General features: G+C 45.2%; 1 protein-coding gene across 1 annotated transcript in view; it reads right to left on the bottom strand.

Moving 5' to 3' along the window:
* Nucleotides 1-879: 879 nt before the first annotated feature.
* The window catches only part of LOC134911640 (uncharacterized), a 38180-nt gene continuing 15614 nt past the window's right edge, over nt 880-23445 (bottom strand). The window contains exon 2 of the mRNA XM_063919747.1: nt 880-3299. Coding sequence (XP_063775817.1) covers nt 1088-3019 — 1932 coding nt within the window. The 5' untranslated portion in view covers nt 3020-3299 and the 3' untranslated portion in view covers nt 880-1087. The remainder of the gene's footprint in view (nt 3300-23445) is intronic.

Below are 23445 nucleotides of genomic sequence, written 5' to 3' on the forward strand. Positions count from 1 at the left end.
GTTGTCCTTAACATAGTCGGCTGCTATCCCCAAACATACATGACTTACCCACCATAGACAGCGCACTTGTCAACCACAGGTGCTTAATGATCATGACCAGCGGCATCTAGCCAGAAGTGTCCAAGGTAATACACAAGCAACACTGGCTCAAATCACATCCACATTCAATGCAGGAGATGCCAGACACATATCCAGCATGTCAGTGCAGCGTTCTTTAGCTTACATGGGATATGAGAGCAGAAGACCCACCAGAGTGCCCCTTTAAACACTATGACACCGGACACAGTGCCTCAACTGGGCTTGTGATGTCACCAGTTGGACCATGGAGGACTGGAAAAATGTGACCTGGTCCGATGACTCACAATTCCAGTTGTTTCAGGCTGATAGGGTTTGAGTGTGGCGCAGACGCCATGATGTTATGGACCCCAGTTGTCAACAAGGCTCCGTGGAGGCTGGTGGCGGTTCCAGAATGATGTAAGGTATACTCACTTAGCATGGATTGGGTCCACTGGTACACCTGAACACGTCATTGACCAGTAACTACTATGTTGCAGTGCTTGGTCACCATCTGTAGCCCTTCATGGACTTTATGTACCCCACAAAAATGGAAAATTCCATTAGGATAATGCACCATGGCTGAAAGGATATCAGCCTCTTCTTGTACCCCTCGATTTGATGGCCACTGACGTCAGTGAGAGCAATCCTTAAAATTACAGATTATACACGACACCATGTAATTAAGAATCACTCTGCGTTTATTGTTCATAACAATGGTATATAAGGCATCATTGTCTAGGGAGGGATTGGAATGTCCAGGGAGGGGTAGGCAAAAGTAAATACTTTATTGGTTTAACTTTACTGCATAGGAGGGATAAAACAGGCTACATGGGGGGGGATGTAGGATACAGCCTAGTACTTCATCTAGGGGTGGTGATTTCACACAGTTCCCAACAAACTATGGGTGGAGCTATATTCATTTTATGCAATGCAAGCTAAATCCAAGGCAAAAGAAAAAGAAACAATATTTACACAATGCACAATGACAGAGGAGATTTAACCCTTCAATCCCCTCTTAGAATCATGATTGTTATACGACATGATTCTTCTGTAGAGCCCCCTTTTTGTTTCTCCAATTTTTTAGATATTGAACATAATCATCGGGGCCTTTGCTATCAGAGGAGGTGATGGGGCTAGTGGTAACATCATAATACATCAAGACTGTGTCAATACCTTTAGATGTGAGTTTCTTTCCACAGGGAATCACACAATAAACTATGAGACCTATAAAGATTAAAGTTATTATTATGAATATACTTATTTGCACAAGAGCCTGTTTCCAATTTTCAATCCACCCAAAATATTGGCTCCATGGGTTATCAACACCTGAATTTTTCTTAAGTTCTATGGATAAGGTTTCTAACTTGTTTATGGCTAAAGTAACCTTACCGTTGGGACCAGTGTTGTCAGGAATATATGTACAACAGCCTTCCACCTTACTAATGTAAACACATGTACCGCCTTTTTCTGCTAGAATCATGTCAAGGGCCATTCTATTTTGGAAGGTCATTTGGGAAGTGGCTTCTAGCTGTTCAGCTATACCTTTAAGAGCATCTTTGGTATCATTAACAAATCTTTGTTGATTATAATATATATAATTAATCCAGGCTACGTTTTTATTTACAGTTACTATAGGGAACAATGATTCAAAACCCGCAGCCACCTCATCTCTAGCTTTGAACTCATTTGGAACACCTCTTGGGACCCCTATAGCATCAATGTATACGTGGGGGTCAAAGCTACCTCCTGGGAGTGCTCTTTTCTTTCGATTAGCAGGAGTATTAGAGGGAGGAGTGGGGTCATCGGTGATCATTAGGAGTGGCATTATGACTTTGGCCAGGGCACACTCACCATACCATGGTGTGTCTAATTTAGTTCTAAGCTTCATATCCCCACATATATAATAAATGTCACCTAATGATCTAGTTTGGTTGACTAAAACAGTTGTTCTTTTATTTGCACAATACCCTGGTGGGAAGGTTTTTAAATTTCTCCCTGTGGTGGTGTTAGATGTATAACAGGTATAGTTTCCAGGATATATGGTTATGGTGCTTCCTGGGTTGGGATTTTTTGACAATATGGGATATTCCCTTTTCCACATTTCGCACTGACTGTCATTTGTTTTGGTGTCATTAAAAAGGCTGAAAAAACAATTTTCCTGTTCTAGGGGTATATTAAGGGGCACTGTACCTAGGTGGGGCCTAGATTTGCCACAGACATAACAGTTACTTTTATTATGTTTGCTAGCACTATACTTCATCCATTCTAACCAGAAATTGATGTCAGAGAAACCAGTTTCAATAGCTAGGGTGTCTTTAAAGGTGGGATTGTTAACGGCCATCATATCCTTGAAGGTGGTTATATGAGGTTTCAAGAGGTTGGGGCGTGGTTTAGGGGGCTTGAGCTGGGCATACTTTTCATTGTTAAACATATCCTGTAACAAGAATGGTGTAAGGGATGGGTTTAAAAAAAAGGATTCACCTAGGACATAGGTGCCTGCATCAGTAGACTGGGGATGTTTTATGCTTAATATGAATTTACTATCACATCTGTTTTGTCTATGAAGGGTAAGACGGGTAAGCAGGGACTCACCATATTTGTCTTTTCTTGAGAGAGCCTCTTTGGGCTGGTATCCATAACTATGGCCAGAATTCCATCCCACTGATCCCCAATACGCACATTTATTTCCCCAATATTTACTAGTAACACAAATATAGGCTTCAGTGGGGGTATTACGTGTACCATACTGATCACACTGCCAGGCATAATGTTTGTTAAGACAGGGAGCAATGGTACAGAAATCTATTTTATAGGCGGCAACCTCAGTATTGGAGGAGTTATACCAAAATGTGTAGGTGCCGGATTTTTGTGTAATGTCTACTTCAGCTGTAGCTTGGCAAGTGAGGACCATTAGGATTATCAACATAGTCCCCAGGATAGAGGTAGGGGACAGGTTCCTCATCCTCCTCTGTTCTTCTGTCTTCGCTAGGTGGGAGGTCAGGGCTGTCTGCCCCCGTTTGTACCTCGCTGGAATCACTTGCTTCCCTCTCTAGGTCTGGTCTAGGAACCTTTTTCACTCGGGATGCATGGATCCAGGTGGGGCTTTCCTCTGTCAGGACTGCTGTTCTGGTTACTGCTACGACCTCTGTCTCTGGACCGTAGGTAAAGTCTCCTGGGCTCTTGTTCCTGGGGAGCACCTTCACCACGACTCTGTCTCCGACTTTAAAGGGGTGTGTAGGTTCCTGTGGATTCAAAGGGTTTTTACAAACAACCTCATGTTCAATTTCATTCAGTTTTATTATCAGGGACCTGACATACTCTTCTCTGATAAGTTCTAGATCTCCCTCCTGTATTACTAATGGTTTCTTAGCCCAAGGTGTAGGGAAGGGCCTACCCATTAATATTTCAAAGGGGGAGTAACCCAAAGTCTTTTGTGGTGTCATTCTAATTTCTGCCAAGATAATGGGAAGGACTTGCTTCCATTTGTGGAAGGTGCCTCCTGTGGCCTTCCTAAGCTTGTCTTTGAGGGTCCTATTCATGCGTTCTACGACCCCTGAACTCTGCGGGTGATACGGGATGTGGAACTTCCATTCCACCTGCAGGGCCTTTACCAAGGCCTGTGTAATTTTTGCTGTAAAGGCGGAGCCTTTATCACTATTGATTTGCAATGGGCACCCCCATCTGGGGATGATTTCCTGAGTTAGGATCCTAGCAACTGTCTTTGCATCCTCAGATTTAGTGGGGAATACCTCTGGCCATCGAGAGAACATGTCTACAATGACCAGGGCATACTCCTGTTTACCAGTACCTGGGATATGGGTGAAGTCAATTTGCAGGTGTGTAAAGGGTGTGGTGGGATATTCAAGATGCTGATGTTTTGCCTTGTCAGGGTTGTTGGGGTTGTTTCGCAGGCAAGTGATGCATCTACTGACATACTGATCTACTAATGACTTGGCATCCGTGACATAGAAATCATTACGTAAGAGTAAGGTAGTTGTTGCCTTACTGTGGTGTCCTATGCCATGGTAGTGAGCAATAAACAAGGGTGCACTGGACTGGGGTATACAAGGTTTCCCCTCTTTGCAGATTAATCCTGTTTTAGGATTCTTCTGCAAAACTGGGTAAGTCCAGTCAGCTAGGTCGGCAGTGGAGGCTGAGGCCTGTAACTGGGTGATCAGGTAATGGTTGTCGAGAGCTGGGGGGGTCATGATGGTCATGTGGGCCTGAGTGATGGGCTGTGAGGCTGCATGTTTGGCAGCAGAGTCAGCAAGGGCATTTCCAAGGGAGACTGCATCCTTCCCCCCGGTGTGTGCCCTGCAATGGAGGATTGCAATGTCAGAGGGTAAGGTTATGGCATGCAGAAGGTCAGAGATGAGTTGGGCATGTGATATGCCTTTTCCATCAGCTCCAAGGAAACCACGGCGTTGCCAAATGACCCCATGGTCATGCACGACGCCGTACCCGTATTTGGAGTCAGTGTAGATGGTGACTGGTTTATTCCGGTAAAGGTGACAAGCCCTTGTGAGAGCAATGAGCTCTGCAGCCTGTGCTGACTGGTAAGGAATGGGCTGTGCTTCCAGAATAATGTCAGGGAGAGTGACAATAGCATAACCCGCTTGGTACGTGGTGTCATTGGGTCTGCTACAGGAACCATCTACAAAAATGACATCCGCGTCGGGGACAGGGACAGGGGACATGTCCAGTCTGGGGGATGTTTCTGACTCAATGGAGGCTGAGCAGTCATGGGGTTCAGGAGGGTGGTCTTCAGGACCTTTGAGCCCCAGGAGAGCGTTGAGAATGGGTGCAGGACCTGAAGAGTTGGTGGCATACTTAATGGTGAGGGAGGGGTTGTTCAAAAGGAGAACCTCATATCCACTAAGGCGCTGAGCTGACATGTGTTGTGTGTGTAACCCTTTTAAAATGGTTAGAACATCATGAGTGGTGTGAAGTATTGTTGTGTGGCCTAGGGTGAGTGTGGTGGCCATTTCAGTTACCATTGCACAGGCTGCAAGTGCCCTGAGGCAAGCAGGCATACCTTGCACAGTGACAGGCATTACTTTGGAAAAAAATGCCACTGGGCGCAACTTTCCTCCATGAAACTGTGTGAGCACCCCCGCCATGGTTTTACAATTGTCCCTTGCAAACAAATGAAAAGGTAGTACATAGTTGGGGAGGCCAAGTGCCGGACTTTTCATTAACATACACTTTAAGCTTTCATATGCAGTTAACATTTCTTGTGACCATTGTACAATATTAGGTTTGTCTTTCAGTGTGGCTTGTCTCAAAATGTTATCATAATAGGAACAATCAGATATCCACTGTCTGCAGTAATTTACCATACCCAGAAAAGACAGCAGTTCTCTCTGGGTAGTTGGGGTGACCAGGCCCAATACAGACTGAATGCGCTGTGGACTGACTTTCCTTTCCCCCTGAGTGAGCACAAAACCTAAGTAATCCACATGCTTCTTACACCATTGCATTTTTGTTTTGGACACCTTGTGTCCACATTCACAGAGCCAGTTTAACAGTGATATACCATCCTCCCGGCAGGCCTCCTCAGTTTGACTACAGAGCAGCAGATCATCTGCATACTGTAGCAGGACTGAACCATGGTGAGGTTGCCAGGGCCCCAATGTGGCCTGGAGTACAATGCTATAGACAACGGGTGCGTCAATATAGCCCTGGGGTAAACGACACCAGGTGAGTTGCTTGCCCTCAAAAGAAAATGCAAAAAGTAACTGTGTCTGTGCATCCACTGGAATGCTAAAAAATGCATTTTTTAAATCAATCACAGAAAAAATTGCAGCATCTGCAGGGATAGCTGAAATGAGTGAGTTAATGTCAGGTACAATGGGTGCTATGGGCACAATGAGTTGGTTAATTGCCCTGAGGTCTTGTACAAACCTTACACTACCATCTGACTTAGCAACAGGGTTGACTGGTGTGCAGTAAGGTGAGATTATGTGTCTGAGAATGCCTTGTTGGAGAAACTGTTGTATCATTGGTCTAAGACCTTCAACCTTCTCTTGTGACAAGGGGTATTGCTTTTGATAGACAGGTTGTGTGTCAGGTTTCAGGGTTGCTCTATATGGTGTGCAAGGAATGAGGCCAGTGTCATAGGGACCCTCCGACCATAGAGCAGGGTTCACTTTGTCAAAATCAGGTGTAATGTCTGTTGCCTCCCACACCGGTAGGTGTGGGGACTCGACCTCCAGGCCACTGCTAGTGGGTGAAGGGAGAATGGAGATTTCGAGTTTGCTAAGAAGATCCCTTCCCAGAAGATTAATTGGACATTCAGGTATTACAGTGAAATTGTGTTTACCCATATACGTGCCTCCCGTGGTTCTGACACTAAGGGCATCTGTCAGGTAAGCATCTGTGGGTATCCCATTGATTCCCATTGAAGGAGCAGTCTTTTCCAAATGACCATCGTACAGGTCGACACACAAAACACTAGTAGTTGCCCCGCTATCTACCAGGAAAGGGATTGCTCTCTTTCCTATAATCAAGGTTAGTAGCGGTGGGTCCTTCCAGTGTCTGGTGAGTTGGGCAAAGGCTGGGATACCCTCCTCCGGGCCCCGTCAGTGGGAGGGATCCTGCCAGTCAACTCGGAATCGGACATGATCCTGAAAGGGGTTGTTGTGTGACTGTCGGGGATGATCCCGGGAGGGAGCCGGAGCTTGGGGCTGTCGGTGGTTTTGTGAGGGACAAGGGCAATCCCTTGCCCAGTGATCGTCCCTTCCACAGTTGAAGCAGGAGGTTTGTTTCCTGCTGGCAGAGTCAGGGGGGTGGGGTGGCCTGGCTTGTGGGTTTTGATATCGGGCTGGATTGCGGGGTGGGCCAGTAAAGTGCTGCTGGCGTCTATCTCCCCGGTTTCTGTGATTTTGGTAATTATGAGTTGGGGCATTCTGCAAGGGTTTTTTAACATCAAAGCATCCTGCAGCTTCCTTTTCATATAAGTGCTTTTCAAATTCCTTAATATTATCAGAGGTCCAGGAAGAAACACCTTGCTTAACAGGGACCATAACAGATGGCAACAAGTTATTTACAAAGGTAGAAATTAGTAAATGGTCTGTATCTACAAGAGTAAGACCTGCATCTTCAGACCAACACTTTTTAAACCTCTTCCAAAACTCAGTGACAGTTTCAGTGGGCTTTTGTTTACATGCTACGGCAATAGGAAGAGAAGCTCGGGTTTTAAAAATCTCTTTCATATGGGTCTCAATTTCCTTCCACATCTCCGTTACACCGTCCCCAGTATTGAGAGGGTAGCGAACGGCATCGTTAAGGGTGGTAGGAGTGTTTATGGTGGGAATCTTTTTCCAATCCCACCCGTTGTAATGGTCTATAACCCCATCTATGATCAGCTTCATATCTTCTTGAGTATAGCTGCGTCCTGTGCAAGCCTTTTTCAAGTAAGCTATGCAGCCGTCAGGTGCAACAGTGGGTTTGGGACAGTTCTTAACAATTCTGTCTAAATCCTCTATTTCAATGGGTTTCTTTAACAACTGATCCCCTACTGTCATAAAGGGCAGGTGCTGGGTGGCGACACTGCTGGCATCAGCACTGTTTTCAAGGAAACCAGTGCCGGATCGCGTTATGGAGGGGGTAAGAGGGTGGTGAATGATAACAGTTGAGTCAGCGTTACGGCGGGAGGTGATTTGTTTGTTAGGAGTAGGGGCACTAGGGGCGGGGGTGGTTACGTCTATGTGGAGGGTACTGTCAGGGGGGGCTATTCCTCCTGAGCCTCCTTCTCCTTCCCCTTCCCCTCCTCCCCCTCCCCTTTGCATCGGCATTCGTGACAAAGCAACTGAGCCTCCTTCTCCTTCCCCTTCCCCTCCTCCCCCTCCCCTTTGCATCGGAATTCGTGACAAAGCAACTGCAGCTAACAGATCTGTGTCTTTTAAGGAGGGGTATAGGGGACTGTAGGGCGGAGGAGAAGAGTTTTTTAGAAACTTGTTGCTTCTAAATTCCTCAGCTTTGTGTAGTCGGGAAGTTACAGATTTTATTCTACGCTGTTTCTGCTTGATATTCTTGTCATACCAATGAGGTGCTATCGTGAGCCATTGCTCTCCTCCAGCACGCATATATGTCATGTCCCATTGTGGGTCATGATCATACCATGGCCAGGCTTCCTTATCTTCCAGACAAAGACCTTTGACCATGTCCATATAAAAGGGATAATTAATACCGTCACGGGGGAATGGACTGGGGCTGCCAACTTTCTCTGTCCACCCCGCTAAGTTATCTACCCAAGGGTTAACTAAATAATAATCTGTGGTGGAGTTACGGGCAACATATTCCTTACATGTTTCTCCTGGTAAAGGTGGAGGATAAATGACTGTCTTACTCTGACCCCCTCCCATAGTAAAGAATACAATCTACACCAGCTTTCTACGCAATTTCTACAACAACTTATAACAACTGTCTATGCAATATCACAACAAAAATGCAGTTTAAAAAAAAACCTTCTATACAATTTCACAACAAAAAGACTTTCTATGCATGCATTAGCTAACACCAGTTAATTAGTCATTGACAATATCACAATATTATCTGTATAATGAGAACATGAAATCTTTTGACGGGTACGCTTACCTTCGTACAAGATGTCAGAAAAAATACAGCGTTTTAAACAGGAAGCAAGAAAAGAGTTTTGAGTAAAGATATCTGGCAGACGAAAACTTACCAGCCGTCTGAACCAAATATAAGAACTTATCACACTACAAACATACAAGAATATATAGGCGATCAAATCGGGGTATTTTCTACGTTACGTATAGACCCCAGGTCTATTTTTTAAGTATCCCAGATACTAACGTCTTTGGAGAATTGCGCTTTTCTCAGACGTATCTTTAAGTCCCAGACATTAAAGATTATATGGTATCCCTGATACCTGTTTTATGGCTTTACATAAAACTACGTAATATTAAGTCCCGGACTTAAATATTACCTTGTCACGTGTTCCCGGAACACGGAGCGAGTTCAAATTCAGTGTTTGAACGCAATCCCTTACGGAAAAGACAGACAATGAATTCTCTATCTTACCGATTCGGGGGCGATCAACTGAATCCAGGACTGAGCCCCCACTTGAAAGGATATCAGCCTCTTCTTGTACCCCTCGATTTGATGGCCACTGACGTCAGTGAGAGCAATCCTTAAAATTACAGATTATACACGACACCATGTAATTAAGAATCACTCTGCGTTTATTGTTCATAACAATGGTATATAAGGCATCATTGTCTAGGGAGGGATTGGAATGTCCAGGGAGGGGTAGGCAAAAGTAAATACTTTATTGGTTTAACTTTACTGCATAGGAGGGATAAAACAGGCTACATGGGGGGGGATGTAGGATACAGCCTAGTACTTCATCTAGGGGTGGTGATTTCACACAGTTCCCAACAAACTATGGGTGGAGCTATATTCATTTTATGCAATGCAAGCTAAATCCAAGGCAAAAGAAAAAGAAACAATATTTACACAATGCACAATGACAGAGGAGATTTAACCCTTCAATGGCATCAGTCTGAAGTTATCTAGAAATGGTTCGAGGAGCATTCCGGAGTGTTCTGACGAATGGTGCGGCCACCACGTTTGCCCAACATGAACCCAATTGTGCATTTATGGGACATGGTGGAGAGATCCATTCACACACAAGTTCCTGCACCTTCAAATAGCAGTGAACTGTGAGAAGCTATCCACATAGGATGGGTCAAAATCTCTCCAGAGGTCTTCTGTTCACTTGTGGAATTGATGTCATGTCGAGTTGCTACACTTTGCCGGGCTAGAGGAGGTCCTACACGGTACTATGCACCTAACCCATGACTTTTGGCACTAAAGTGTATATACTCCATAATTCATTGGGAAGTGTCAGCTAGAGCATTGTTGTTTTTATAATGGGTGCAATGGGTGCGGTGCACACGGGCCCCTGGGTCCAGGGGGGGCCCACACCGCACCCATTGCACCCATTTTAATACTTACCTTTCCGGAGTCCAGCGCCGGGAGCTGTGATCGCGCTGGAAATCGCAGCCAAAATGGCCACCGCGCATGCGCGGTAGACAAATTGGTCTCCGGATCATGGCGGGCGCCATGTTTCCGGAGACCTGCACATGCGTAGTAGACTCCGGCAGTGCCGGAGCGCCGTGCAGAGGAGGGGGCCCACCCGGAGGTGCACACGGGCCCCCTCCTCTGTAGAAACGCCCCTGAGCTAGAGACATGTGGACTGCATTGCAAGAGGCATATCAGAATGGAGGTCTCACGAGGATAAACCTGAAGGTTTACGTACTAACCCGATGGTGGGGGAACTATGCATATGCAGGACCCGTTATGTGCATGTGCAGAACAAGTCCTACGTGGTCCCTCACAGCCCCTCTTAGCAGCAGCATGACTGACATCATCATGTCGACGTTCAGAGTGCATAACCCAAAGCTAAAACCCTAACCCTCTGCTGGCCTGCCGACCTGTGTATGTCAACATTCTGCAGGTGCCAACATGGTCAGTGTCGACATTTCAATAATGTCAACATCATAACTGTTGACATTGTGGTGTTGACAATATGAATATTGACATTGTGACTGCATCTCACTTTTTCTATAGATTTTATTTCCATTTGTTTTTAACCAGCCAAGTAGACAAATTATTTTATATTTTCCACTTTGAATAGAAACAGCATGAGTTTGCATATTAGCTTAGATGTTAATGTCATATGATCATACACTAGAGCAGGATCCAGAGAGCTTCACTCGGTCTTACTCCAGGATCCAGTAGCTCTCACTTAAACAGTATTACAGAGGAACCAGCCCCATATTTGTCCAGATTGCATGATGCCCTGGTGCATCATGGGTTTAAGCATAATGTTGAATGTTTTTGTTTAATAAACTACCCAAAAACTATATATATTTTTGTATTCTAGAAAGCATTATATTTTTTCACAAATATATATAAACATAATTAAAGGATTGCAAATCAAGCTGGAAAAAATGGCATGTAAGTAAGGTAAAGATTAAAAAGAAAGCAAAGAAAAAGAACTGTTGGTTAAAGATTACACTAAATTGAGTAACACACAAGTATGACAGCTGAAGTATGAGTTGTTTACTGGTAATGTTCAGCCATGTTTGTATTTCCCAAGGCTACAGTTTTAAAACAACCCCTTTCAGTTGTAAAACTACATTCATTAACTCATCCAGCCTATGGAAAAAATAATGGGTCTGACTAAGAGGACAAAGTGTACGTGACTAAAACTTTAAACTTCCTCTTTCATAAGACATCACATGATAAAAAGCAATTACAATTCCTGCCTTGTGTGTTGCATCTGCAAATTTCAGACACATTGCCTCACCCAGGAGCCTTGCTCATAAAGGCAGAGCTGCGACCTCATTGGAAGGAGTCCAATTTCAGCTCACAGAGCTTGTTGTAACATAACAACAAAGGTCGTGTTTACCGCCTTTACATGATTAAATACTGCAAACTAGGCAGAGATATCAAATGCCAATAATTTCAACCGCACAGGGTCAGAGGTTCTGGGTCAAAGAAAAGAATAAATAAAAACTCTGAAAGCTGAACAATAAAAATTAACGCTTTCCCTTCATAGTGTTGGGTTAGCACCAACATGTAAAATACACACGTCTGAGGAAAAAAAGTGCTGAAGTGGTTGTAAGTGAAAGGAGAAATTACATCTCAGGAAAAGAAGCTATATTGAGAAAACATTATACAGTAATAAATTCTGCTATGGATTAAAATTGACAGGAACATATTTTGCTTTTTGCACTGGGACAAGAAAGTACATTGAAAAACTAGAAATGAAACTTAGAATGCTAGATAATGAATAATGACTGCGCTTTTCACTTCCTACTGTAGGTAAGACAGGTAAGTCTCCTGGGAGTGGTCCACTTGTAAGGTAAAATGTTTTCTGCACAATGGGGGTCATTCCGAGTTGTTCGCTCGCTAGCTGCTTTTAGCAGCATTGCACACGCTAGGCCGCCGCCCTCTGGGAGTGTATCTTAGCTTAGCAGAATTGCGAACGAAACATTAGCAGAATTGCGAATAGAAAATTCTTAGCAGTTTCTGAGTGACTCGAGACTTACTCCTACACTGCGATCAGTTCAGCCCGTTTCGTTCTGTTTGACGTCACAAACACGCCCTGCGTCCGGCCAGCCACACCCACTTCCTGTCAATCACACTCCGATCACTTAAACAATGAAAATTCTTCGTTCGGACATGAGTAAATCTACTAAGTTTTGTGCTAAAATACTTAGCGTATGCGCACTGCGTACCATGCGCATGCGCATTTTTGCCTTAATCGCTCTGTTGCGAAAATCGGCAATGAGCGAACAACTCGGAATGACCCCCAATGTTAGAGTAATACGTCATTGAGTTCTCATAAACTGATTCCAGGTTACATTCTGCTCTTTAATATGTACTGAAGGTGTCCACATTGTTGATATGGTGAACTTAGTTTGCCCAATAAAATCATATCGTTGTTCAAACTGTAATTTGTCTTATATCTTCTTAATTATTATGTACACTTTTATGCTTCAATATATATGTTTAAAATAATGGATACTAAAATGTATTATGTACCCGCCTTGAGTCCTGTTGGAGAAAGAGCGCTATATAAATAAAATTATTATTATAATTATTATTACTCATTTAGATTCTGATGGCCAGATTCATATTTAGGAGCAAATCAAAAACCCGTTCCCAACTTTAATCTCTGCACATTATAAATCCGATCCCACCTACAGCGCAACATGGTTTTGACAAGGTAGTTATTACTCCATTGTTTGATTTGCTTCTAGCTCTGAATAAGGGCCTATGTTTGTGTATCTGAAGCCCACTTATCATAATTGGCTTCTTCATTATTGTGGATAGATATTAATCTTCAGAACTGGTTCCATGTGCTTTAAGATGCCTATGCATGCAGCAATTTGAGTGATTCATTCGATAAGGATAGATCAGATGTTGACTGGTCCTTAAGGTGGTCATACCTATTGAGATATCCGTGCACAAATGATTGCATCTGTTAGGGAAGCTGGAAGATCTTTTCATGGACAACAGACCAATAATTGGTGCTTGGTTGCGGCCAGATACTGTGCAAATCTCAGCAATATAGGCTGATAATTGTCTGATCAGGCCGATAACTGCACATGTATGAACACCTTTAGGAACATGTAATTTTACAATGACAGTGTGTATAATCATCTGCCAATCGAGTCTTGTAGGACCCAAACATTTTGCGTTCGCAAAAACCTGATATTGCGCCAGTTGCAATAGAAAATCCAAAAGGACTATTTTTAGCTCTGTGTGTCACTAAGGTTAGGTAAATAAATGCAATTAATTGGATGTTAATGATGAATCTAAACTAATTTGATAGTGGAATAGTTCTCTTTAAGTAGTTTGTCACAGATCCTGGTTTTGTCTAATGTGATCAATCACACAAATACACAGCTGCCATGGCTGCAACCTAGGTGTAAGCAGCACACCTGACTCCATCTATATAAGTATATTTGCATGCTGACTGAAATATTTAACCATCACATTGCTTCTGACCCACCTGTGGTTTCTTTAGTCATGGACACACTGGGTGTAAATATGGTTTATTATACCCAATGCACTGAGCATTAACTGACCCTGTTGCAGGTAAGTGCCAGGCTGTCAGCGGCACACTAATGCCAGCATACCCACACTAACACGGATGTGACAGAACATTACTCCTGCCATGGCTAGAGATTAACACGTTGGCTTCTGTATTAGAGTTCTTGTTTGTTGCAGTGACTGATACAAAATAACAATGATGTATTTGTGTTTTGTTACATAAATCTAACAATATCAATATTTTACTTAGAGCACTGTAGAATAAGGATACATACACCATGCTTCATATAATAATGAATTTTATTAGAAAAATTTAATTACATGCAATCTCATGATAAATTATATCTAAATACCATTTTTAGTTACATGTAAATGTATTCCTTGCACCAGATCAATTATTGATTTTCTCCTTTCTTTCAGCACTCTCCATCCCTTCTATTGAATCTTGGCTACATCTGTATGGCATTCATTTGAATGATCCAGAACTCAACCAGAAATAGGGCCAAAAGTGAATTAATCTACTGAAGATTTATACGTGGATTCCGGTGCGTAAATTCATCCCAGTCACCCAGAGGCAATTTGGAGTATGGTGCCCCTCCCCCTTAAAAACGCAAAACAAATAGTGTGTGTATGGGTGTCTGTATTTAATACAAATATATAACACACACGACTTGCAGAATTACACAGATATTGCCCTTAGCCGGTCTACAGGGACCGGGTCCCGCAGTGAATTGGCAGGGCTCCAGTTACCCTGTGTGACAATGGCTGGTGGGTCAGGTCAGACTCAGGAAATTCAGCTGTCTACAGTGTGCAGAATCAGCATTCAGTGGTGGGTACCATCTCACAGTCCAGCAGTAGGGGTGAGTGCACCATTGCTTGCTGCAGCACAGGCTGAGCAGTACCAGGAGGGAGCCATAATGTTCCCTATTGCAGGTGTTAGGGCTCCTGTAACAAAGCCAATTAACTCTGCAGTAGCGGGTGTGCTGCAGAGCTCCACTAGAAAAGCATTGTTCACAGTTGAATCCACACAGGTGCTGCTGTACATGCAGGTGACCCTTCAGGGCTTGGAGCCCAGAGGCCACCGTCTCCATTGCTTCTGGGAGTTCCGACCCTGCATGTATTTCATGTATATGTGCTCTATCTGACCACATACACATGTAGTACTTCTCCCTACCTCAGATAAAGATTTTTTTCTTATATATGTTCACTTTTTAATCTCTTTAAAGCATAATTTGGAAAACTTGATTTAATTAAGTTTGATTTGAAAATATACATTTTGGTGATCACTAATACATTACTACCACTGGCCATTACTGTACAATACTAAATGCAACAATATGTTTTTGTTGTGGTGGTAAGTAGTGCAGGATTCTACTAATCCAGAGGTTTTACCAATGCTTATGACAGTCCTTTTCTGGTCCTCTCTGTGCTGCAAAGTAGGGAGGCCAATCCCGGGCCATTTTTTAAATCATGGAATTCCCAGGATACCCGGGATTGGCTTCTTTTCAATGTGTCCTACCCCCCTCCTGCCCTGCCCAGTCCAGATAACACCCTAATCTGGACAGGAGGGAGGGTGAGCCACTTGCTGTGAGGTGCAAGTCAGGGTGGTGGTGAGGTCCGGCTGGTGTGCAGCTGTCTGCGCAGCGTGACCTTTGACTTCCCATCACGCTGCGCAGTGCGCACAGCCGGGGCGAGTGGGAGCTGGGCAGCGTCTGAGCCTCCTGAGGAGGCTCAACGCTGCCCGGCATAGAAAAAAGTAGGTGGTGGCCAATACCGAAATCGCCGGGATTGGAAAATCCAATCCCGGGATTGAATCCCGGCCAATATTAGGCCAGGATCCCGCCGATTCCGATCCCGGGATTGGCCACCATACTGCAAAGTGTATTGTAGGTGCTCCTTCCTGTGAATTTTCTATTCACATGACAACACCACTACCTATCTGAATCAGACGCAGTAACAGAATAAAATAGAATGATTCCTAAGAGCATATCTACTAGCTAAGGCAGAAGATTTTTTTTTGCTGGGTATTGAAATGTATGTAATACACATTTTATTGGTGCACAAAAGTACATGTAAACCAATACCTTCTACCTTCTACATATAATAATTATTATTAACATGCCATGCCAGCATTTGTCTTTAATGTTGTACATTACTCATATAAAGGGTGCCATTCCTGTTACCATCTCAGGCAGAATGACTAAGCATACCACTTGCAGAGCCGGACAATTAGATCAGAGATTCACACCCTCTTCAATGTTGTGGCAGCTACTCACAAAGATGCCACACTATTGTTTTTAGAATACACATATTAAAATATTGTAATGAATGAAAAATGAATTAATAGGAATAATGTTTGAATATTAACTCTACTGGAGCTACAGTAATCTATTTAAGATACAGATTACAGTAGCTGACAAGTAATATAGCGACAAGTAATTCTAGTGATATTATTAAAAGCTTTCCCCTGCTGGCCATTTTTTTGTCATACATTTAGACGGGATCCGGATTGAAAGTCGACAGTAACTAGGTCGACAATGTCTAGGTCGACCACTATTGGTTGACAGTAACTAGGTCGACAGGGTCTTTAGGTCGACATGTTCTAGGTCGACAGGTCAAAAGGTCGACATGAGTTTTTCACAATTTTTTTCTTTTTTTAACCTTTTCATACTTAACGATCCACGTGGACTTCGATTGGAACGGTAATCTGTGCCGAGCAAAGCAAAGGCACCATGCCCGAAGCATGGCGAGCGAAGCGAGCCATGCGAGGGGACGCGGTGCACTAATTGGGGTTCCCGGTCACTCTACGAAGAAAACGACACCAAAATAACATTAAAAACTCATGTCGACCTTTTGACCTGTCGACCTAGAACATGTCTGTAGAGATGTGCCCTGTGGGCACATCAGTGGTGCTGTTGCTGGCTGGGGACAGCGCTGGGGCAGCTTGTCTGTCCCCAGCGCTGGGTGCGTGGCGGCGGCGGGTGTCCAGTGCAGGGATTACCCTTTTCCCTGCACCGGACCAGAGGCTGCGGAGGAGTTTAAATGTTGGCGCCCTCCGGAAGCCAATCGCGGCTCCCGGAGTAGCGGCCAATCAGAGAGGGGCGCGGCAAGCCAATCGGCGCTCGCCGCGTCATAGGCCCCGCCCCCGGCGTCTGACGTCAGATGCCGGGCGGGAGCCGAAGAGGTGCAGAAGCGCGCCGGGACTCGGAGGAAGAAGACCGCGCGGGTGAGCGGAGGAGACGCCGCGAGGAGAAGAAGAAGACGGCCGTGGAAAGAGGAGCTCCGGTGGCCGCTGAAGAGGCCGGAAAACGTCGGGCTCCTGCAAGAAGATGTCCAGCGGCGGCTGGACGCGGAGGAGCGGAGGCGACGCCGCTGGCCAGGACGGGTCAGCGGCAGAAGAGGGTGGGTGAAATCAGGCCTCCGGCCTGTGTGCAGCTAGGGGGCGCTAGGCCCAGTGAATAAGACCCCTGAGGTGAATAAAGGTGGCACTGGGCACTAGGCCCAGGCCACCCTGAGGTATTTAGGTAGGCAGGCCTGGGGCCCACATAAGGGAAGGTACAGGAGGTGGGTAGGCCGTGCGGCGCCCACCCCCTTTCCAGAGGTAGGGATTTAAAGGGACAGCACCGTGTGATCTGGTATTCCGATATTGTGATGTATGTTGTTACCGTGCAGGGCAAAGTGTCTGTTTGTTTAAGTTGTGCATAGTTGTGTTGCACCACTCACACGAGCTAGTTTGAGGGCTCTGTTTATGTAGCTAGTGTAGCGGACACACACTAGGGTAGTTCTTGGCCCTGCACGGCTGTTTCTCTTTGCCTCCTTACAGGGACCTGTAAGTGGAGAAGATCGGAGTGCAAGACTTGTGACGGTGAGTAGCATCCGTGTATGTTTGTCCCTTGTCTGTCCCCGAGCGCCGGAGTCGGGATTGCTCACGGACGTGAGAATCCTTTTCATCACACTACGTGCGAGAGCGCGAGTGTGTGAAAGCTGGGTGGCTGAGGCTTTGTGCCAGTGATGACCTTTCACCCAACCGGTGAAGGTCGTGGTCACCTCTGGGGTATCCCCTTTTCCAGTGGAAGAAGGGTCGATACCCCCTTTAAGGTAAACTATTCTCTCCTCAGCTCGGTCGTCGGTCAGCTCCGACAGGGAATCGCCGTGTCCGGATCCGATTGAAGATTGCCAGGTCCGTTGAAGGTTCCGGTACCTGAAGGTGAGAGAGAGCGGCGCCTGGTGAGTACCGAATTTACACCTGCACGGCAGCAGGCACCACCACACCGCAGCCGCACCTCTTACATGTCGACCTAAAGACCATGTCGACCTAGACACCCTGTCGACCTAGCTACTGTCGACCAATAGTGGTCGACCTAGTTACTGTCGACTTTCAATACCACACCCCATTTAGACTGGTGTTGTGAAACTACAGAGTATCCTGACACATTGCTTATAAATGATTATGGAAACTGCTGATTCAGAAGAACATCCCCAGTAAATATAACCCTGTATTTTAGACTAACACACTGGATGCACCATTTTTTAAGTAGAATTCTTAAAAACATAGTAACATTTGATAGCAGATAAAAATCCCTTGGCCTATCTAGTCTGCCCACTTTTTTTTTTTTACCTTAAGGTAACTTCAACACTATTTGTTCCTTGTATTCATATGTCTATCCCAAGCATGTTTAAATTGCTCTACTTGTCTTATGGGCCCTACACACATACCGATCCGCCGCCGAGCTGCCCGACGGCGGATACGGACGACGGGCGACCTAGCGGCGGTGGGAGGTGACGGGGGGAGTGAAGTTTCTTCACTCCCCCCATCACCCGGCACTATAGCACTGCACGCTAATATGGACAATCTCGTCCATATTGGCCTGCATGCTTAAGCGACGGGGCACCAATGATTAACGAGCGCGGGGCCGCGCATCATTAATCGTTGGTGCCTACACACAGAACGATATGAACGAGTTCATTTCTGAACGAGAACGTTCATATCGTTCTGTTTTATTTGCCCATGTGTAGGGCCCATTAGCCTATGCCACTTCTGACGAGAGGCTATTCCACTAATCCACTACACTTTCTGTGAAGCAACTTTTCCTTAAATGTCCCCTGAATCTACCTTCCTCCAGTTACAGTGCATATCCTCATGTTCTAACACTTCTCTTCCCTTGAAGAATGTTTCCCTCCTGTACCTTGTTAAATCCCTTGATAATAGAAACTTTCTTCTTTAACAAATTAGAAGGGTGATTGTAGGATTGTGACCAGACACCTGTTAGCCTTTTTGCTATGTGCAGATTAAATAACAATAATATTTTATTTATTAGGTTAATCAGACTGAGTTGTATCAAGTTTCTCCTCTTGACTGAAGCTTCTGCATAATTTTATCATTTGTTGCTATGTACTAATGCCCTTATTTATCAATGAGTGATAAATTTCACTGTGAGTGATAAACTGCACCAGCCAATCTGCTCCTAACTGTCATTTTGCAAACCCAGCCTGTAACATGGAAGATAGGAGCGGATTGGCTGGTGCAATTTATCACTCACAGTGAAATGTATCACTCATTGATAAATAAGGGCCACAGTCTGTAACATGGCAGTTAGGAGCTGATTGGCAGGTGCAACTTATCACTCACAGTGAAATGTATCACTCATTGATAAATAAGGGCATTGCTAATTAGCAGTGCAGATCGCAGTCCCCTTTATTATCAATTAGGACTGCGATCTGACCCCTATTTATCAGACTCTGAAAAGTGAAGCCAATGGAGGTATGGTAGCAGGAGAAAGATCTTCTGATCCTTTTCCTGCAGCCTCGGTCCAGCGCTGGCTAAGATTCCGGAAACTGACACTGTGTGCATACGCAATGACATTCCCCCAGAGGAATCTTTCACAAACTCCTCCAAAATGATGGGTATAAAACTCTCAGTTATCACTACTGCTGTATCTGAGAGTTTCGCTTAGTTCATAGCGGGGATATTTTATGCATTCCTGCTTTGTACTAACATCCTAAAGCACAGAAATCTCCTGGATGGCTAACTATCGGTGCAGATTGCAGTCTCCATTATCAATGGGAAATACTGTATTGCCTCTATGTACCAAACTCGGAAAAGCTTTGCTTTTCCAACTTTAACCTTATAGTTTGGCCTTGTAGGTTTACATCATCCTCAGCTGGAGGTACACTGCTTCAAGCCAATGCATGCAATATCAATGGAAAGGGAACTTACAATCCCTCTATTGCAGCCTCCGTCTGGATCCTGAATCTGACACTGTGCACATGCAAACGACTGTTATGATACCATTATTATTATTATCCTTTATTTATGTCTCCCAAAGAATTCTGCAGTATCTAACAAAGGGGGTCATTCCGAGTTGATCGCTAGATAAAAATGTTCGCTGCGCAGCGATTAAGTGAAAAAGCGGCACTTCTGCGCATTCGTATTCGGCACAGTGCACACGCGCAACGTACTTTCACAACGGACAAAGTATTTTTACACAAGGTCTAGCGAAGCTTTTCAGTCGCAATGGCAGCCGCAGAGTGATTGACAGGAAAGGGGCGTTTCTGGGTGTCAACTGACCGTTTTCAGGGAGTGTTCAGAAAAATGCAGGCGTGCCAGGAAAAACGCAGGCGTGGCTGGGAGAACGCAGGGCGTGTTTGTGACGTCAAATCCATAACTGAACAGTCTGAAGTGATCGCAAGCGCTGAGTAGGTCTGGAGCTACTCTGAAACTGCACAATTTTTTTTTGTAGTCGCTCTGTGATCCTTTCGTTCGCACGACTGCTAAAAAATAAGATTTTACTTACCGATAAATCTATTTCTCGTAGTCCGTAGTGGATGCTGGGACTCCGTAAGGACCATGGGGGATTAGCGGCTCCGCAGGAGACAGGGCACAAAATAAAAGCTTGAGATATCAGGTGGTGTGCACTGGCTCCTCCCCCTATGACCCTCCTCCAAGCCAGTTAGGATACTGTGCCCGGACGAGCGTACATAATAAGGAAGGATATTGAATCCCGGGTAAGACTCATACCAGCCACACCAATCACACCGTACAACTCGTGATCTGAACCCAGTTAACAGTATGATAAATTTTAAGGAGCCTCTGAAAGGATGGCTCAACAATAATAACCCGAATTTTTTGTAACAATAACTATATACAAGTATTGCAGACAATCCGCACTAGGGATGGGCGCCCAGCATCCACTACGGACTACGAGAAATAGATTTATCGGTAAGTAAAATCTTATTTTCTCTAACGTTCTAAGTGGATGCTGGGACTCCGTAAGGACCATGGGGATTATACCAAAGCTCCCAAACGGGCGGGAGAGTGCGGATGACTCTGCAGCACCGAATGAGAGAACTCCAGGTCCTCCTCAGCCAGGGTATCAAATTTGTAGAATTTAGCAAACGTGTTTGCCCCTGACCAAGTAGCTGCTCGGCAAAGTTGTAAAGCCGAGACCCCTCGGGCAGCCGCCCAAGATGAGCCCACTTTCCTTGTGGAATGGGCTTTTACTGATTTTGGCTGTGGCAATCCTGCCACGGAATGTGCAAGCTGAATTGTACTACAAATCCAACGAGCAATCGTCTGCTTTGAAGCAGGAGCACCCAGCTTGTTGGGTGCATACAGGATAAACAGCGAGTCAGTTTTCCTGACTCCAGCCGTCCTGGAAACATATATTTTCAAGGCCCTGACAACGTCCAGCAACTTAGAGTCCTCTAAGTCCCTAGTAGCCGCAGGTACCACAATAGGTTGGTTCATGTGAAATGCAGAAACCACCTTAGGTAGAAATTGAGGACGAGTCCTCAATTCCGCCCTGTCAGAATGAAAATTTAGGTAAGGGCTTTTACATGATAAAGCCGCCAATTCTGACACACGCCTAGCTGAAGCCAAGGCCAACAGCATCGACACCTTCCACGTGAGATATTTTAAATCTACCGTAGACAATGGTTCAAACCAGTGTGATTTTAGAAATCTCAACACAACATTGAGATCCCAAGGTGCCACTGGAGGCACAAAAGGAGGCTGTATGTGCAGCACCCCTTTCACAAATGTCTGAACTTCAGGTACTGAAGCCAGTTCTTTCTGGAAGAATATCGACAGGGCCGAAATTTGAACCTTAATGGACCCTAATTTTAGGCCCATAGACAGTCCTGTTTGCAGGAAATGCAAGAAACGACCCAGTTGAAATTCCTGTGTAGGGGCCTTCTTGGCCTCACACCACGCAACATATTTACGCCAAATGCGGTGATAATGTTTTGCGGTTACTTCCTTTCTGGCTTTTACCAGAGTAGGGATGACTTCTTCTGGAATGCCCTTGTCCTTCAGGATCCGGCGTTCAACCGCCATGCCGTCAAACGCAGCCGCGGTAAGTCTTGGAACAGACAAGGCCCCTGCAGTAGCAGGTCCTGTCTTAGAGGTAGAGGCCACGGTTCGTCCGTGAGCATCTCTTGAAGTTCCGGGTACCAAGACCTTCTTGGCCAATCCGGAACCACGAGTATAGTTCTTACTCCTCTCCTTCTTATGATTCTCAATACTTTCGGTATGAGGGGCAGAGGAGGGAATACATACACTGACTGGTACACCCACGGCGTTACCAGAGCGTCCACTGCTATTGCCTGAGGGTCCCTTGACCTGGCGCAATATCTGTCCAGTTTTTTGTTTAGACGTGACGCCATCATGTCCACCTTTGGTCTTTCCCAACGGTTTACAATTTGGTGGAAGACTTCTGGGTGAAGTCCCCACTCTCCCGGGTGAAGGTCGTGTCTGCTGAGGAAGTCTGCTTCCCAGTTGTCCACTCCCGGAATGAACACTGCTGACAGTGCTATCACATGATTTTCCGCCCAGCGAAGAATCCTTGCAGTTTCTGCCATTGCCCTCCTGCTTCTCGTGCCGCCCTGTCTGTTTATGTGGGCGACTGACGTGATGTTGTCCGACTGGATCAACACCGCCTGACCCTGAAGCAGAGGTTTTGCTTGAATTAAGGCATTGTAAATGGCCCTTAGTTCTAGAATGTTTATATGAAGAGATGTTTCCATGCTTGACCACAAGCCCTGGAAATTCCTTCCCTGTGTGAGTGCTCCCCAGCCTCTCAGGCTGGCATCCGTGGTTACCAGGATCCAATCCTGAATGCCAAATCTGCGGCCCTCTAGTAGATGAGCCCTCTGACGCCACCACAGGAGAGACACCCTTGTCCTTGGCGACAGGGTTATCCGTTGATGCATCTGAAGATGCGATCCGGACCATTTTCCCAGTAGATCCCACTGAAAAGTTCTTGCATGGAATCTTCCGAATGGAATCGCTTCGTAAGAAGCCACCATTTTTCCCAGGACCCTTGTGCACTGATGCACTGAGACCTGTCCTGGTTTTAGGAGGTTCCTGACTAGCTCGGATAACTCCCTGGCCTTCTCCTCCGGGAGAAACACCTTCTTCTGGACTGTGTCCAGAATCATTCCTAAGAACAGTAGACGTGTCGTTGGAATCAGCTGCGATTTTGGAATATTTAGAATCCATCCGTGCTGACTTAGCACTACCTGAGATAGTGCCACTCCGACTTCTAACTGTTCCTTGGTTCTTGCCCTTATCAGGAGATCGTCCAAGTAAGGGATAATTAAGATGCCTTTTCTTCGTAGAAGAATCATCATTTCGGCCATTACCTTGGTAAAGACCCGAGGCGCCGTGGACAATCCAAACGGCAGCGTCTGAAACTGATAATGACAGTTTTGTACTACAAACCTGAGGTACCCTTGGTGAGAAGGATATATTGGGACGTGGAGATAAGCATCCTTGATGTCCAGCGACACCAT

Source organism: Pseudophryne corroboree, chromosome 4 (assembly GCF_028390025.1).
Source record: "Pseudophryne corroboree isolate aPseCor3 chromosome 4, aPseCor3.hap2, whole genome shotgun sequence".
NCBI lineage: Eukaryota > Metazoa > Chordata > Amphibia > Anura > Myobatrachidae > Pseudophryne > Pseudophryne corroboree.